Raw genomic sequence first — 17,500 nt, 5'->3', positions numbered from 1 at the left:
AGATTACATAAAATGGGACGGAGGGCCACATCGGAGTGTCAGAGATGCCGCTGAGAGGGGGCGGATTTCTTGCATCTGGTGTGGAATTGTGAATTCACAGCTGAGGTTTGGAGACAAGTGACGGAGATCTTGTCAACGGTCTTGATGAGACCAATTCCATGTATTGTTGAACTTTGTCTGTTTGGGTTGTTGGAGGAGGAAATAAGGAACTAAGAGCCGGTTCACACTACTCCGACTTGTCAGGCGACTTTGTCGTCTGACAAGTAGCTCCCAATGCTGTGCAATGGAACCGTTCTAATCAGAGTGACTCAAGTCGCTCCGACTTAGAAAAAGGTGCCTGCACTATTTTTGGGTGAAGTCGGAGTGACTTGCATTGATTTCTATTATGAGAAGTCGTTTGCAAGCCGCGATGAAGTCGCGCTGCACAGGCGACTTCAAAGTCGGGGTGACTTTGAGTCGGATTAGCGTGAACCGGCTCTAATACAGGAAACATTATTTTTGGCCAGAAAACAAATAGCGGTAAAATGGTTACAGGTGACATCACTGTCAGTGAATCAATGGATTAAAACTGTTAATCAAATTATTCCCTATGAAAAGATAATGTATGAACATAAAAGGGGTAATACAAAAATACCATAAGCTTTGGGATGTATGGATAAATGCCAATGTTACTCTCGATAAGAGTGAAATATAGAAGGAAACGATTGTCTAATTACCGAAGTATAAGTGTATGTTAACCACTTTACCACCGGAGGATTTTGCTGTCTTCCGTCCAGGCCACTTTTTGCGAATCGGCGCTGTGCGACTTTAACTGACAATTGCGCGGTCGTGCGACGCCGTACCCAAACGAAATTTACGTCCTATTTTCCCACAAACAGAGCTTTCTTTTGGTGGTATTTGATCACCTGTGCGATTTTTACTTTTTGCGCTATAAACAAAAAAAGAGCGTTTATTTTGAAAAAATAACAATATTTTTCACATTTTTTTATATGAAATTCCCCCCCAAAAAAATTTAAAAATCAAATTTTTTTTACATTTTTGGCCAATTTGTTTTCTGCTACCTAGGTTTGGTAAAAAAAATCACGATAAGCGTATTTTGATTGGTTTGCGCAAAAGTTATTGCGTTTACTAACTACGGGAAAGATTTCTGTCATTTTTGGTGTTTTTTTTTTTTAACGTGTAATGGCGGCGATCTGCGATTTTTTGCGGGACTGCAACATTGCGGCGGACAGATCGGACCCTTGACTGACATTTTTGACACTTTTGGGGGTACCAGTGACATTACTACAGTAATCAGTGCTATATATATGCAGTTACTGTAAAAATGACACTGGCAGTGAAGGGGTTAATTTTATTGGAGAGGGAGGGGTTAATGTATGCCTGGTGCTTACTGACGTGTGGGGGGGGGAGGTGACTTTGTGAGACAGGGACAGTTCGGATGTCCAGCTATGCTGAACACTCCGATCTGTCACTCCCTGTCACTATGGAGATCCGCCCGCTGTGTTTACACACAGCGGGCGGATCTCCAGACTCGATCCCCGACGATCGGGTAAGAGCAGCGGCGATCGCCGCTGCTCCTCCCCTGGCCCGACTCCCGCTGTGAATGAAAACAGCGGGAGCGCGCCTCCGGCGGCGCGCGAGCGCCGCCTACAGGGGGAGGAGTCCAGCGACGTAGGTCTACGTCGCTGGACGGGATCGTGGCAAAGTGCCGCAGTAGCCTCCATGTGAGTGGAGGTAAAGTGGTTAATATATTAAGATGGATATATGTCATTTTATATAGCACGCTGATTCTCTTCTATCTGTATAGTTGTGAATGTAGGGATCCCTTGGGGAACCAAAAGTATGTGATTGAGTTAAGAGATTGTTAAGAGATGCATATTATTTGTAATGATTAAATAATTCTGTAATAAAGAGTATTTAATATAAAAAATAAAGTGCACATCATACACAGGTGTCTCTTTTAGAACACCTGTTTATCTTCTTTGATTAGATTTGGATGTCGCCATGCTCAGGAAAGCACCCCCCCCCCCCCTTTTCTCTGAATATTTATTGCACAAAAACTTCCAAGTGATACAGGACAAGGAGCACAGGACAAGGACTAGGCCAGAAGCTTTATGGTTCCACAAGCAATGGAGGAACATAAAATAATAATATTTCCGATATACAATATAACAGATTTTGCCTTACAAGACTCGGTAAGTCAATAAATTAATATGTAAACCAGATCTGCCTCCCGGGAGTGTGAAGCGGTCAGAGCTGCACTTTGACATATAGATATGTATCCATATAAAATAATTTCATATGAAGACCCAACATGATGGGTAGAAGTAGACTAGTCACATACCACCTGCTGTACTTATAGCTTCCTTACGGGGTACCCCAGGTCACTTTCAGCTTCCATTGTACCGGTGTCATCATATGATCTCTATGGTCACTGAACCAGCCCCATAACTGAGGAGTAGTTACTGGGACCTACCCCCACCCTGCTGTTTCTGGCTCAGATCTTCCATCATATCCTGCATAGAGCGCCACAGAGCGCGGATATTTCCCTCCCCGAATCCCTGGGCCCCCCGACGCTCGATGAGCTCCAGGTAGAAGGAATCTTTGCTAAATAGGGGCTCAGCGAAGACCTGTAACAGGATCTTTCCATTCTTTTCTGCCAATCCCGCGGAAGAGTCCAGCAAGATCCCAAACTGTGAGAGCTGTTGGGGCGCTAACCCTGCGCAGAGGATCTCTGCCTCTTTCTGGGGGTCGGTATAGTAGGACGGGGGCTGCCCGGCAAATAGGACTCCGCACTGCGCTAATAAAGAGGTGGCTTTGAAGATATCAGGAGTGGAAAGGCCGGCGTGTTGAATCCCACCTTCTCGGTGGTGCTGCAGGAACTGGTCGATCTGGTTGATTCCTTTCTGTGGTAAAGATTCCGCCATAACTATCTTACCAACTTCATTACGCTCAGGGCACTCTATGGAGGTCAAGCGCAGACCTATCTGAGGGCCAATTATCTCAAACCCTCGGTCAGGGTTTTCCCCACTGGACAAGGGAAAATGCTGGAACCCAAAGCAACGTCTATACCAGTCTATGACATGCGGGGTGGCTCCTCGTGGGCAGGCATATGTCACATGGTCTACAGACGTCACATCCCCCGCAGAAACGTCATCACTCTGGAGAAGCTGGAACCCAGGAAGAAATGGCCCTCTGTACCGAGTGCAGTCAATCAACGTGTGGTTCACATTTCCAACTACAGACTTCACCACGCAGTATGAAACCGAGCCATCTTCATCGCAGAGCTCTGTTGGCGGCAGTAACAGGTGGCAACCTTCGTCGGCCAGTCGGCGGCACAAACTTGGGACGTCTTCCACCTCATAGCTGACATTGCAGGCTGTGCCTGCTGATGGAAGGGGAACTGGCCAATCATAGAGCAGAGACGATCGTATCGGGGTCTCCTGACTGTTCTCATTCACCATGAACACCACTCCCCCGTTTCTTAGAGCCACCTGACATGGTGAGGTCTCATCCAAGCCACGAGCAGCAAAAGGACGGAATCGATATTTGGTTACCAGATCGGTGATGGTCTTTTGGGCACTGGAGACCTGCAGGGTGATGTGGCTGAGGCGGATCAGCGGGGACGCCATGGTACAAAATGCAAAGCCTGCAGAGAAAAGATGATATTGTATGAGATGAGCCAAATACGAGTCTAAAGTGATCGATTAACTGAGAAAAAAAAAAACAATAACGCCTGGAAGAGCCCAAAGGAGCTCTCCAGATAAACCATCAACTCTCCAGGGAGGGGGGGGGGCATGCACTGGGTACAGAGAGAGGGGGTGGGTGCATGGGCATCCGCAGAACTTTTTTCAGGGGGGGGGCATCATTTTAAGGTCACCCATGCTCCGCCCCTTTTTAACAATGTCGTGGGAAGGGGCTTAGTCATACTTATTTTGAGTATTTATTAAAAAAAAAAAAAAAAAATTGATCCTGTTCCCTTAAAGCATTTCATACAGCACAGTGATTGTGCTGTGTAATTTGCCCCCCCCCCCCGTATTACCTAAAATACCTGGCAGATCAAGCCTGGCTATGTCCTCCCCTCTGTAAACTGACCACGGTATACCATGGCTGCTGAGCCCTGACACTGTGGTCAGTCTATGTGCCTCCTTCATATGCAGCCCTTCTGTCCTCCTCTGTCCTCTCTCCCCCCTCCCTCCCTGCCTGTCTGCTCCTGTGTCAGTGCCCCCCCCCCCTCCAGATGCTGTAGTTTCATTTAAAGTTTCATATCCGGTCTACAGTCTGTTTAATAATCCTGTGTGCCCCTATGTCTGTGTTTTATGAAAATAAGCCATTTTTTTCAAGTTTTCAGAGCGCCAATCACCGCTCACGTGACCCACTGCCTCTCCCCTTCTCTCCCCCTCCCCTCCTCTTCCCCTCCCGACTGACAACAGCGAGGAATCCTCGGCCCCACCTGCTGCAGGCAGCTGTCAGACGGGGAGAGGAGAGATCTGACGGGTCATGTGAGCGGTGCTCGGCGCTCTGAAAACTGGTAAAGAACGCCTTCTTTTTTTAAACACAGACACAGGGGCACACAGGATTATTAAACAGACCAGACAGGATAGCATAAAGTGGCTTAACAACCACCTTAAAGGGGAAGTTGAGATTCCAGGGGGGGCATTTGCCCCCCTCCCTTGTCCCTACCTGCAGACGCCCATGGGTGGGTGGATACAGAGGAGCAGGACCGTGCATAGACCTTTTTGAGGGCCAGGTGCTCAAAATATAAAAGGGGCCCATGGAACAGGGCTTAAAATATCAATACATCGATGTATCATGACGCATTCCTTCCCGATACGCGTATCGATACGGATGATTCCATATTGATAGGGCAGAAAAATGCTGTGATGCAGCTTTGAAAAAGAAACTGAACCTGCCTGAACAGATCCCAACCTGCAAAAACGAATTTCAGGGAGGTGGCACTCCACACCCCCCCCCCCCTTCTCCTTACCAATTTAACACAACTGAAGGAAGGATGATCAAACTAAATGGAATCAGTATACAGGGGTTTACTTATTCTGAGAGATATTAAAGGAACACTCTAACCACCATGACCACTTCAGTGATTTGAAGTGGTCATGGTGGTAGGAGTCAGAAACACTGCACATGCTGGGATATTTACAATTATTTGCTGAGGGCTAGTTGCACCCCTAGCACATGTGACTTACTGTTGGGAGGATACTGCTGGCGGGTACTGCTGGCTGGTACTACTGTGGGTACTACTGTGGGTACTGCTGGCTGGAAATGTAAGGAGCGGCGATGGAGGCGAGAAAGCATGCAGAGCCGATGCTTCCTGTATCTCTCCTCCTCTCACAGGCAGAATGCATTTGATATCACTCCACCTGCGACAGGAGGATGAAGCCAAGCCAGGACTATATAGGAAGCATCGACTCCATGCAGACAGCTGAGCTTACTGCCCAGAGCCGGGATATCCGCAGGGAAGCCGCATGCGAGAGACTCCCAGACAGGCACTAGGGGAGGGCTTTTTAATTAATTACAAGAAAAGAGAGCAAATTTTGTAAAAGGGCACTTTGGGCATCAAGGGGCAAAGAGGCAGGTACTCAAGCACCCTTTGCCCCCCCCCTGCACATGCCAGCATAGGAGGAGAGAGATAGTGAGGAGAGGAATGAAGGGGGAGAATAGAGAAACAAGAAGAGAGTCAGGGGAAATGGGGGGGGTCAATATAAAGAGTACAATGGCACCAGCTGCCATTGGGGCTGAGTATGGGGTCAGCAGGGTGGAGCACAGGGGCCAGCTACCCAACAGGCCCCCCCCCCCCCAATATCAAAACAATATTTTGTGTGACAGGGGTGTTGGGGCTCATTCACATGGAGGGGGGGATAGTTTGGGGCTGAGTGCGGGGGGACCGTGGTAGGGTAAATAGGGGGGGACCGTGGAGGGGCTGAGCGGGGGGGGTGACCCTGGAAGGGGTGACTCCGGGGGTGGGGGGGACCGTGGTAGGGTTGACTGCGGTGAACGTGACTGTGGAGGGGGGCAGTGCGGAGGGGGGGGACCGTGGAGGGGCTGAGCGCGGGGGGGGGAGACCGTGGAGGGGCTGAGTGCATGGGGGGAAGACCGTGGAGGGGCTGAGTGCAGGGGGGGGAGACCGCAGAGGGGCTGAGTGCGGGGGGGGGGGACCGTGGAGGGGCTGAGTGCAAGGGGGGACTGTGGAGAGCCTGAGTGCGGGGGGGGGGAGGGGGACCGTGGAGGGGCTGAGTGCAAGGGGGGACCGTGGAGGGGCTGAGTGCAAGGGGGAAGACCGTGGAGGGGCTGAGTGCGGGGGGGGGAGACCACAGAGGGGACTGAGTGCGGGGGGGACCGTGGAGAGTGCGGGGGGGGGTGACGACTATTGAGATGTGAGTGTGGGGGGGACCCTGGAGACCTGGAGAGGTGAGTGCGGGGGGGGCCTTGGAGAGGTAAGTGCGGGGGGGGGGGGGGAACAACCATGGGGAGGTGAGTTCCGGGGGGGTCGGGAGGTGAGTGGGGGGGACCATGGAGAGGTGAGTGTGGGGGGGGGGCGTGGATGGAGAGGTAAGTGCGGGAGGGGACGACAACCCCTGAGAGGTGAGTTTCAGGGGGGGGGACTGTGGGGGGGGGGACTGCAGGGGGGATCGTGCGGAGGTGAGTGCGGGGGGGGCTTAGAGAGGTGAGTGCGGGGGGGGGGGGGGGAACCATATAAAATATAATGTTCGAAATATAGCATGTAAGTTAGATAATGAATAAAATCTATCCTGTATATAATGTAAGGTATAGAAGATATAGTACAGGATATATAGGTATATATATATAGATATAGAAGATATAGTACGGGATATATATATAGAAGATATAGTACGGGGTATATATATATATATATATATATATATATATATATAAGATATAGTACGGGGTATATAGGTATATATAAGATATAGTACGGGGTATATAGATATATATATATATATATATATATATATATATATATTTATATATATATAAGATATAGTACGGGGTATATAGATATATAAGATATAGTACGGGATATATAGGTATATATAAGATACAGTACAGGGTATATATATATATATATATATGATATAGTACGGGATATATAGGTATATATAAGATATAGTAAGGGGTATATAGATATATATATATATATAAGATATAGTACGGGGTATATAGATATATATATATATAAGATATAGTACGGGGTATATATATATATAAGATATAGTACGGGGTATATAGATATATAAGATATAGTACGGGATATATAGGTATATATAAGATATAGTATAGTACAGGGACGGGGTACGATCATTGATCAGGTCGGATCTCTAACCTTGCCGCTGTCACACCGAGTCACGTGGGAGGAAATTCATTCATACAATGTAACTCTTCTGTCCGGGATGTACCATTCCTGTGACCGGGGAGGGGTCTGCTCGGCTCTCTCCATTTCTGTCCCCGCCCTCAATCATTAATATTAATAATGAATTAATCCATTGTCCTCGGCAGTGGCGTAGCGTGGGGGGTGCAGGGGGGGCCACTGGCACCGGGCGCAACATTTAGGGGGGCGCATCCCACGCCCGCAATCGGCGGGATCAAAGTGTCCCTTTATTCTGAAGTTGCCCGCCCGGCGCCCGCCCGCACTCCCCCTCTTGGCTCAGTGGCCGCCGCTTGTGCAAGACGAGCGGCGGACCGCTGAAGGTGTCATGCGGCCAGGGGGCGGGCTGGTAGTGTATGAAGATGCCAGTCTGTGGCTCGGTGCATGTGCAGCGCCGCCAGCACCGCTTCTGGAGTCTCCCCCTGCTGTCCGGCCGGCCACCGACATGCTGTCTCTCCCCTCCTCGAGTCGCCAGTGTATTGGCACAGAACAAGGTAAGTGATGTCTTGCCTGCCCCCAGGGCCCAGGGAAGTGGGGTGGGGGGGTGGGGTGTCAGTGTAGTAGGGGGGTCAGCATAGGTGTCAGTGTAGGGGAAGTGGACATGGGAGGGAGGGAGGGAGGGAGGGGGGGGGTCAGTGTAGGTGTCAGTGTATGGGGGGGTCAGTGTATGTGGGAATGTAAGGGGGTCAGTATAGGTGTCAGTGTAGCTGTCAATGTACGGGGGGTCAGTGTAGGTGTCAGTGTATGGGGGGGGCAGTGTAGAGGAGGGTGTGTCAGTGTAGGGGGGTCAGCATAGGTGTCAGTGTAGGTGTCAGTGTATGGGGGGGGATCAGTGTAGGGGGGGTCAGTGTATGTGGAAATGTAGGGGTGTCAGTGTATGTGGCGGTCAGTGTAGGGGGTCAGTATAGGTGTCAGTGTATGGGGAGGTCAGTATAGCTATTAGTGTAGAGGTCAGTGTTGTGGGGGTCAGTGTATGTGGAAATGTAGGGGGGAGTCAGTGTAGGGGGTCAGTGTATGTGGGAATGTAAGGGGGTCAGTATAGGTGTCAGTGTAGCTGTCAGTGTATGGGGGGGGTCAGTGTAGAGGAGGGTGTGTCAGCATAGGTGTCAGTGTAGGTGTCAGTGTATGGGGGGGGATCAGTGTAGGGGGGGTCAGTGTATGTGGAAATGTAGGGGGGTCAGTGTATGTGGCGGTCAGTGTAGGGGGGGGTCAGTATAGGTGTCAGTGTATGGGGGAGGTCAGTGTAGGGGGGGTCAGTATAGCTATTAGTGTAGGGGTCAGTGTAGGGGGTCAGTGTATGTGAAAATGTAGGGGGGGAGTCAGTGTAGGGGTCAGTGTATTGGGGGTCAGTGTATGTGGGAATGTAAGGGGGGTCAGTATAGGTGTCAGTGTAGCTGTCAGTGTATGGGGGGGGTGGTCAGTGTAGGGGGTGTCAGTATAGGTGTTAGTGTAGGGGTCAGTGTGTAGGGGGGTCTGTATAGGTGTCAGTGTAGGGGGTGTTAGTGTATGGGGGGGGTCAGTGTATAGAAATGTAAGGGGGAGTCAGTGTATGGGGGGTCAGTGTATGCGTCAGTGTAGTGGGGGTAAGTGAAGGGGGGTCAGTGTAGGTGTCAGTGTATGGGGGGGGTAGGTCTGTGTAGTGGTCTAGTAGGTTTGTGTAGGGGGCGCAAATGACTTGCCTTGCCCCGGGTGCTGATAACCCACGCTACGCCACTGGTCCTCGGGATATATATATATCGGGGTGCAGACTGCAGAGTGATCCCCCCGGAGTTGGGATGACATTGGCTGCCAGGAGGAAGGGCGATTCTGTTTTAAACCCCTCCAGCCTGTAATCAGGAGGTGGGGGAGGGGAGGCTGTCTTGCACCTGTGCAGTAGTAGTATGTTTACATTATGTAATTGCACCCCTGGGGTTCCTCTTTGTTTAACCACTTCTGGACCAGAAGGATTTCCCCCCCCCCCCTAATGATTAGACCATTTTTTGCGATTGGGCACTGCGTTACTTTAACTGAGAGTTGCGCGGTCGTGCGACGCTGTACCCAATAAAATTGATGTCCTTTTTTCCCATAAACAGAGCTTTCTTTTGGTGGTATTTGATCACCTGTGCGATTTTTATTTTTGCGCTATAAACAAAAACAGAGCGACAATTCTGAAAAAAAAAAAAAAACAATATTTTTTACTTTCTGCTATATAACATTCCCAATAAAAAAAAATTAAATTTTTTTTTGCACTATAAACAAAAAAAGAGCGACAATTCTGAAAAAAACAAAACAAAAAAAAAAAAATGTTTTTACTTTCTTCTATATAACTTTCCCAATAAAAAAAAATCAAAATGTTTCATCATTTTAGGCCAATTTGTTTTCTGCTACATATTTTTTTGGTAAAAAAAAATCCTAATAAGCGTATTTTGATTGGTTTGCGCAAAAGTTATCACGTCTACAAACTAGGCGAAAGATTTGTCATTTTGTTTTGTATTAATTTTTTTTTTTACTAGTAATGGTGGCGATCTGCGATTTTTAGCGGGACTGTGACATTGCGGCGGACATTTTTGACACTTTTGGGGGGACCAGTGGTATTACTACAGTAATCAGTGCTAAAAATATGCACTGTAATAATGACACTGGCAGATAAGGGGTTAACCTAGGGGGTGATCAAAGGGTTAATTGTGAGCCTAGGGGGTGCTTTCTAACTGTGTGGGGGATGGGACCACTGGATGAACACAGAGATCTGTGTTCCTAAATAAGAGGATCCCTGTGTTCATTACTTATAGAACGGCGGTCTGCCGTGTTTACAACCGCCGTTTTGTCTCCACGGGGAGTGATTGCGGGTGCCTGGTGGCAATCGCGGGCGCTGGACCCGCTGAGTGGCTCCCCCTGTGGCGAATGGGCACGCACGCACCCCCGCTGTCGGTTCCCTCAAAGCAACTTACAATTACATTGTTTCGTCAGACAATACCGACCTGCCCCAATATATGTACTGCTGGTGGTCGGCAAGTGGTTAATGCCCCCATCATCAGCCTCAGGATACTCACTATTGATCTCTGTGGGTTTTGACATATCGGGGATCTCTAGGAAAGGATTCCACTCCTAAAAGAGAGTTATACATTAAATTATATATATAATAAATGCATCTGTATTGTAGAAATGTGTGTAGTGCACCCCCATTGGTGTTGCTGCTGAATTTGGTCCTATTCCCCCCACTTAAAGCACACACAGCCAGGCAAACAGCATTTTCTGCACTCATCCACATCAGTGCCCATTAGTGCCACAGATCAGTGCTTATCAGCGCAGCCTCATCAGTGCCACCTATCAGTGCCCATCAGTGCAGCCTCAGCAGTGTCCATCAATGCAGTGTCCATCAACGCAGCCTATCAGTGCAGCTTCATCAGGGTCGCCTATCAGTGCCCATCAGTGCAGCTTATTAGTGCCACCTATCAGTTCCTGCTTAATAAGTGAAGCCTAATCAGTGCTTTTCAGCGCTGCCTCATCGGTGCCGCCTATCAGTGCCCATCAGCGCAGTCTATCAGTGCAGCCTCATCAGCATTGCCTATCAGTGCCCATCAGAGCCACCTGCCAGTGCAGCTTATCAGTGCAGCCTAATAAGTGCTTATCAGGGCAGCCTCATCAGTGCCGCCTGCCAGTGCCCATCAGTGCCACCTGCCAGTGCCCATCAGTGCCACCTGTCAGTGCCCATTAGTGCCACCTGTCATTGCCCTTCAGCACAGCCTATCAATGCAGCCTGCCAGTGCCGCCTGTCAGTGTCACCTCATCAGGGCCCATCAGCACCGCATCATTAGTGCCACTTTTCTTTTTTCAGTTCTTGACTGTGATGGGAAAGAAACTGTACTGTAAAGGGGGAGGGGGGCTGTGATGGGAAGGATACTGCACTGTAAATGGGGGGGGGTCTGCACTGTAAAGGGGGAGGGGGGGCTGTAATGGGAAAGGGACAGCACTGTAAAGGGGGAGCTGTGATGGGAAGGATACTGCACTGTAAATGGGGAGGGGGGGGGCTGGGATGGGAAGGGGACTGCACTGTAAAGGGGGAGGGGGGGCTGTGATGGGAAAGGGACAGCACTGTAAAGGGAAGCTGTGATGGGGAGGGGACAGCACTGTAAAGGGGAGCTGTGATGGGGAGGGGACAGCACTGTAAAGGGGGAGATGTGATGGGTAGGGGACAGCACTGTAAAGGGGAGCTGTGATGGGGAGGGGACAGCACCGTAAAGGGGGAGCTGTGATGGGGAGGGGACAGCACCGTAAAGGGGGAGCTGTGATGGGGAGGGGACAGCACTGTAAAGGGGGAGGGGGGCTGTGATGGGGAGGGGACAGCTCTGTAAAGGGGAGCTGTGATGCGGAGGGGACAGCACTGTAAAGAGGGAGCTGTGATGGGGAGGGGACAGCACTGTAAAGGGGAGCTGTGATGGGGAGGGGACAGCACTGTAAAAGGGGAGCTGTGATGGGGAGGGGACAGCACTGTAAAGGGGGAGCTGTGATGGGGAGGGGACAGCACTGTAAAGGGGAGATGTGATGGGGAGAGGACAGCACTGTAAAGGGGGAGCTGTGATGGGGAGGGGACAGCACTGTAAAGGGGGAGCTGTGATGGGGAGGGGACAGCACTGTAAAGGGGAGCTGTGATGGGGAGGGGACAGCACTGTAAAGGGGGAGGGGGGCTGTGATGGGGAGGGGACAGCTCTGTAAAAGGGGAGCTGTGATGGGGAGGGGACAGCACTGTAAAGGGGGAGCTGTGATGGGGAGGGGACAGCACTGTAAAGGGGAGCTGTGATGGGGAGGGGACAGCACTGTAAAAGGGGAGCTGTGATGGGGAGGGGACAGCACTGTAAAGGGGGAGATGTGATGGGGAGGGGACAGCACTGTAAAGGGGAGCTGTGATGGGGAGGGGACAGCACTGTAAAGGGGAGATGTGATGGGGAGGGGACTGCACTGTAAAGGGGGAGATGTGATGGGGAGGGGACTGCACTGTACATCCCAGCAGCCCTTGCGAATCGCCTAGTGACGTAATGGCCTATAGGCGGCCGGACCCAGAAGTGCGGATAAATAAAGAGGAAATAAAAGGTATTTCCTTGCAAAAAAAATAAATAAAAATAGTTCCCATTGGTAAAAGCATTTTTAAAGGGGATTACGTACATCTAAACTTATTAAAATGGGTGGAACTCTGCTTTAATTATCAGGCAAAAGCGTCTGCGATTTGCGTAGCCAACAGTTGCTCCTCTGCAGTTGGAGTGAGAGTTAAACTATATAAAACGAATATAGCGCCAAACAAAGGACGGTAAAAATTAAGAAAAACAAAAATAAAGATAAAGAAACATCTATGATGGTTGATACATTTGGGGAATAAACTCTAATTAATCTGAGCACTCCATATTCAGAATGCCAATAAAAAATCAATAAAATCAAAAAAATCAATAAAACATATTTACCCTTTCCAAAAGGGCTGCTGGCTCACAATGGTCGTTACCAGAGTTCCCTAAGATAGCTGCCTTTCCCAAAATGGTGGCTGGTTAGGGAGGAGCTTGCGTCTTGCGTCCTTAAAGTATCAGAGTACGAGGTGCGATGATGAGGGTGTGACGAATGGATGAAGCGTATGTGGTGGAGAAGCGTCCCTATGTCTTGTCTGGGTTCTCTTTTATACCGTTTTGGGACAAAAAGGCCATAAAAATTATGATGAGCCCTGCCCAGAAGGTGGAACTTCTTCCCATTGGTTGAGGCAGATAACAATTAACTTTTTGTGTAATCAGGCATTTACCTCTTTTAACCACTTCTGGACTGGAAGGATTTGCCCCTTAAAGAGCAGGCAATTTTTTGCAATTCAGCACTGAGATAATTTAACTGACAATTGCGCGGTCGTGCGACACTGTACCCAAATAGAATTGACGTCCTTTTTTCCCCACAAATAGAGCTCTCTTTTGGTGGTATTTGATCACCTGTGCGATTTTTATTTTTTGCACTATAAACAAAAAAAAGCGACAATTCTGAGAAAAAAAAAACAATATTCTTTACTTTCTGCTATATAACATCCCCCCCCCCCCAAAAAAAAAAAAAAAATTAAAAATCAATTTTTTCATCCTTTTAGGCCAATTTGTTTTCTGCTACAAATTTTTGGTAAAAAAAAAAAAATCCCAATAAGCGTATTTTGATTGGCTTGTGCAAAACTTATCGCATCTACAAACTAGGGGAAAGATTGATCACCTGTGCGATTTTTATTTTTTGCGCTATAAACAAAAAAAGAGCGACAATTCTGGAAAAAAAAAATAATAATAATATTTGTCACTTTCTGCTATATAACATTGCCAAAAAAAAGAAAAAGATTAAAAATCTATTATTTTTCACTTTCTGCTATATAACATTCCCAAAAAAATAAATAACTTGATTGATCATCTCTGCGATTTATTTTTTTTGCACTATAAACAAAAAAAGAGCGACAATTCAAAAAAAAATTAAAAATAAAAATCAACTTTTTTTCATCCTTTTAGGCCAATTTGTTTTCTGCTACAAATTTTTGGTAAAAAAAAAAAAAAATCCCAATAAGCGTATTTTGATTGGCTTGTGCAAAACTTACAAACTAGGGGAAAGATTTATGTCACTTTTATTTAATTATTTACTAGTAATGGCGGAGATCAGCGATTTTTAGCGGGACTGCGACATTGCGGCGGACAGATCGGACCCCTAACTGACGTTTTTGACACTTTTGGGGGGATCAGTGACATTACTACAGTAATCAGTGCTAAAAATATGCTCTGTCACTGTAATAATGACACTGGCAGGGAAGGGGTTAACCCTGTGGGTGATCAAAGGGTGAATTGGGGGGTGCTTTCTAACTGTGAGGGGGAGGGAGTTTTGAAATGACCATAGAGACATGTGATCCTATATAGAAGGATCACAGGAGCTCTGTGATCTTTCCAGAGAGAAGAACGGTCAGCTGTGTTTACAACATCCGACTGTCCTTCTCTCTCAGTGGGAATCGGTGCTGTCGGTCCCGTGGGTCGGCATCCCCGCTGCCTAGTGGGGGCGGGAGTGCTCCTGCGGATCACCATACAGGTACAGCGATTTGTGCAGCCGAACCTGCCTGTTGTATATATGCGGCGGGCGGTCAGCAAGCGTCTAACCCACAAGTGTATCCTGGAGCAAAAATATGTGGTCTAAATTATTATAACTAATTTGTGGTAAAAAAAAAAATAAAAAAAATGCAATTTCTCATGGTACAGGCGTGGCCATCTGATATTTCTATTATATACATTATCTCACAAAAGTAAGTACACCCCTCACATATCTGTAAATATTTTATTCTATCTTTTCATGTGACAACACTGAAGAAATTACACTTTGCTACAATGTAAAGTAGTGAGTGTACAGCTTGTATTAGGGCTCTTTCACACGGGCGGTCCGATCAGATCCGCCTGTCAGTTTTTTAGGCGGATCTGATCGGATCCTCCATGCAGCTCTATGGGGCAGCGGGTGTCAGCGGAGACACCTCCGCTGACACCCGCTGCCATCCGCATCCGATCCTGTGCTGAAATCTGGACGGATGGAAACCCTATTTTTCCATCCGTTCAGTAATCGGAGCGGAGCGGATCTGATGAGAGCGGACAAGCGGTCCGCTCTCATCCGATCCCCCATAGAGGGCAGCGGGTGCTGAGACACCTCCCTCTCCGCTCTGCAAGCAGAGACGGAGCTGTCATCCGCCCGGCTCAGCGGGGATCGCGGATCGATCCCCGCTGAGCAACACGGATCCGCCTGCGGAGGCGGACCGTGTGAAAGAGCCCTAACAGTGTAAATTTGCTGTCCCCTCAAAATAACTCAACACACAGCCATTAATGTCTAAACCGCTGGCAACAAAAGTCAGTACACCCCTAAGTGACAATGTCCAAATTGGGACATGGTGTGGCATGGATGAGCACTGATGTGACATGGATAAACTATGGATGAGTACTGAGGTGGCATGAGTGGGCACAGATGAGGCATGGATGAGGCACAGATGGGCATGGATGTGGCACGGATGAGGCATGGATGTGGAACAGATGGGCATGGATAAGGCATGGATGTGGCACAGATGAGGCACAGATGGGGCATGAATGAGGCACGGATGGGTTTGGATGTGGCACGGATGAGGCATGGATGTGGTACAGATGGGCATGGATGAGGCACAGATGTGGAACGGATGGGCATGGAGAAGGCATGGATGTGGCACAGATGAGGCACAGATGTGGCATGAATGAGGCACGGATGGGTTTGGATGTGGCATGGATGTGGTACAGATGGGCATGGATGTGGCATGGATGAGGCACAGATGTGGAACGGATGGGCATGGATAAGGCATGGATGTGCCACAAAAGAGGCACGGATGTGGCATGAATGAGGCATGGATGGGCATGGATGTGGCATGGATAAGGCATGGATGTGGCACAGATGAGGCATGGATGTGGCACAGATGAGGCATGGATGTGTCACAGATTGGCATGGATGTGGCATGGATAAGGCATGGATGAGGCACGTATGTGAAACGGATGGGCATGGATAAGGCATGGATGTGGCACAAATGAAGCACAGATGTGGCATGAATGAGGCACAGATGGGCATGGATGTGGCATGGATAAGGCATGGATGTGGCACAGATGAGGCACAGATGTGGTATGGATATGGCACAGATGAGGCACGGATGTGGCACGGATGGGCATGGATGTGGCATGGATGTGGCACAGATGAGGCACAGATGTGGCATGGATATGGCACAGATGAGGCACGGATGTGGCACAGAGGAGGCATGGATGTGGCACGGATGGGCATGGATGTGGAACGGATGGGCATGGATGTGGCATGAATGAGGCACGGACGGGCATGGGTGTGGCATGGATAAGGCATGGATGTGCCACAGATGAGTCATGGATGTGGCACAGATGAGGCACGGATGTGGCATAAATGAGGCCGGATGGGCATGGATGTGGCACGGATGGGCATGGATGTGGCATGGATGAGACATAGATGTGGCATAAATGAAGCACGGATAGGCATAGTTGAGGTATGGAGGAGGCAGAGGATGAGTGCAGCTGTAGTCTCTCTCCTCGCACGCTGTACCGATCGCTGTGTACAGCATGCGAGGAGAGAACTGAACTGGACATGCACCGGTTTGTTGACAAGTGGTCGCTCTGTCATTGGATGGAGCGATCACGTGGTAAAGGGCTGCAGTCATTGGCCCTTTACCACGATCTGTGATGCGCCGGGTCCAAGCACGGACACTTCCGTGTGCGCGCCCCAGGAGGCGTGCCAGAAGCGCGATTCTTGGAGGACGTCATAGTACGCCCTCCCAGAATAACCGGACCACGCTGTAGCCGTCATTCGGCTATAGCCTAGTCGCCAAGTGGTTAATTAAAGATATATTTTTTATATAATATCTGTCTCAGGTTTAGTGCCATTAAAGTCCACCACAGCAGGACTATAGCCCCGTACACACGTACCGATCGTCGGCCGAACGATCGGCCGTCTTTTGTCCAGGGCTGTCGTGTCTGTTGAAAACTGCAAAAGACTGCACACGAATTTTGTCGGCCAACAACAGCTGACTGCAGAAGTGATGTCATGTGATGGTTAACTTTCCTTGTCTTTTTTCTTTTCTGAGCATGCCCAGTCTTGCAAATCTGCTGTCTGTCGGCCGAAATCTGTAATGCCTGCACAACAGATTCTGTTCGGCCGAAAATGCGCTGTCGGCTGTCGGAAGCATCATACTAACAAGCCTACAATCGGCCGACGATCGGTATGTGTGTACGGGGCTCTAGTCTTCCAAAATTTGCCAGTATACAAAAAAAAATGTTCTTCTTATTGAGGTCTCTTGTTGAGACAATGGTCTTGACTCTTGAGGCAATGTTTAGACAATGGTCTTGACTCTTGAGGCAATGATGAGACAATGGTCTTGACTCTTGAGACAATGAAGAGACAATGGTCTTGACTCTTGAGACAATGAAGAGACAATGGTCTTGACTCTTGAGGCAATGATGAGACAATGGTCTTGACTCTTGAGACAATGTTGAGACAATGGTCTTGACTCTTGAGACAATGTTGAGACAAAGGTCCTGACTCTTGAGACAATGATGAGAC

The 17,500-nt window shown here is 48.8% G+C and overlaps 1 protein-coding gene across 1 annotated transcript; it reads right to left on the bottom strand.

Annotated features, from left to right (window-relative positions):
* Nucleotides 1-2,423: 2,423 nt before the first annotated feature.
* HPDL (4-hydroxyphenylpyruvate dioxygenase like) lies at nt 2,424-3,645 on the bottom strand. The gene has a single exon (XM_082264930.1). It carries the CDS (start codon nt 3,630-3,632, stop codon nt 2,463-2,465), a length of 1,170 nt encoding a protein of 389 aa, XP_082121056.1. The 5' UTR covers nt 3,633-3,645; the 3' UTR covers nt 2,424-2,462.
* Nucleotides 3,646-17,500: the final 13,855 nt, after the last annotated feature.

The sequence above is a fragment of the Pelophylax lessonae genome, assembly GCF_965119305.1.
Source record: "Pelophylax lessonae genome assembly, chromosome: 8".
NCBI classification, from domain to species: domain Eukaryota; kingdom Metazoa; phylum Chordata; class Amphibia; order Anura; family Ranidae; genus Pelophylax; species Pelophylax lessonae.
This window is presented reverse-complemented; position numbering and strand designations above follow the sequence as displayed.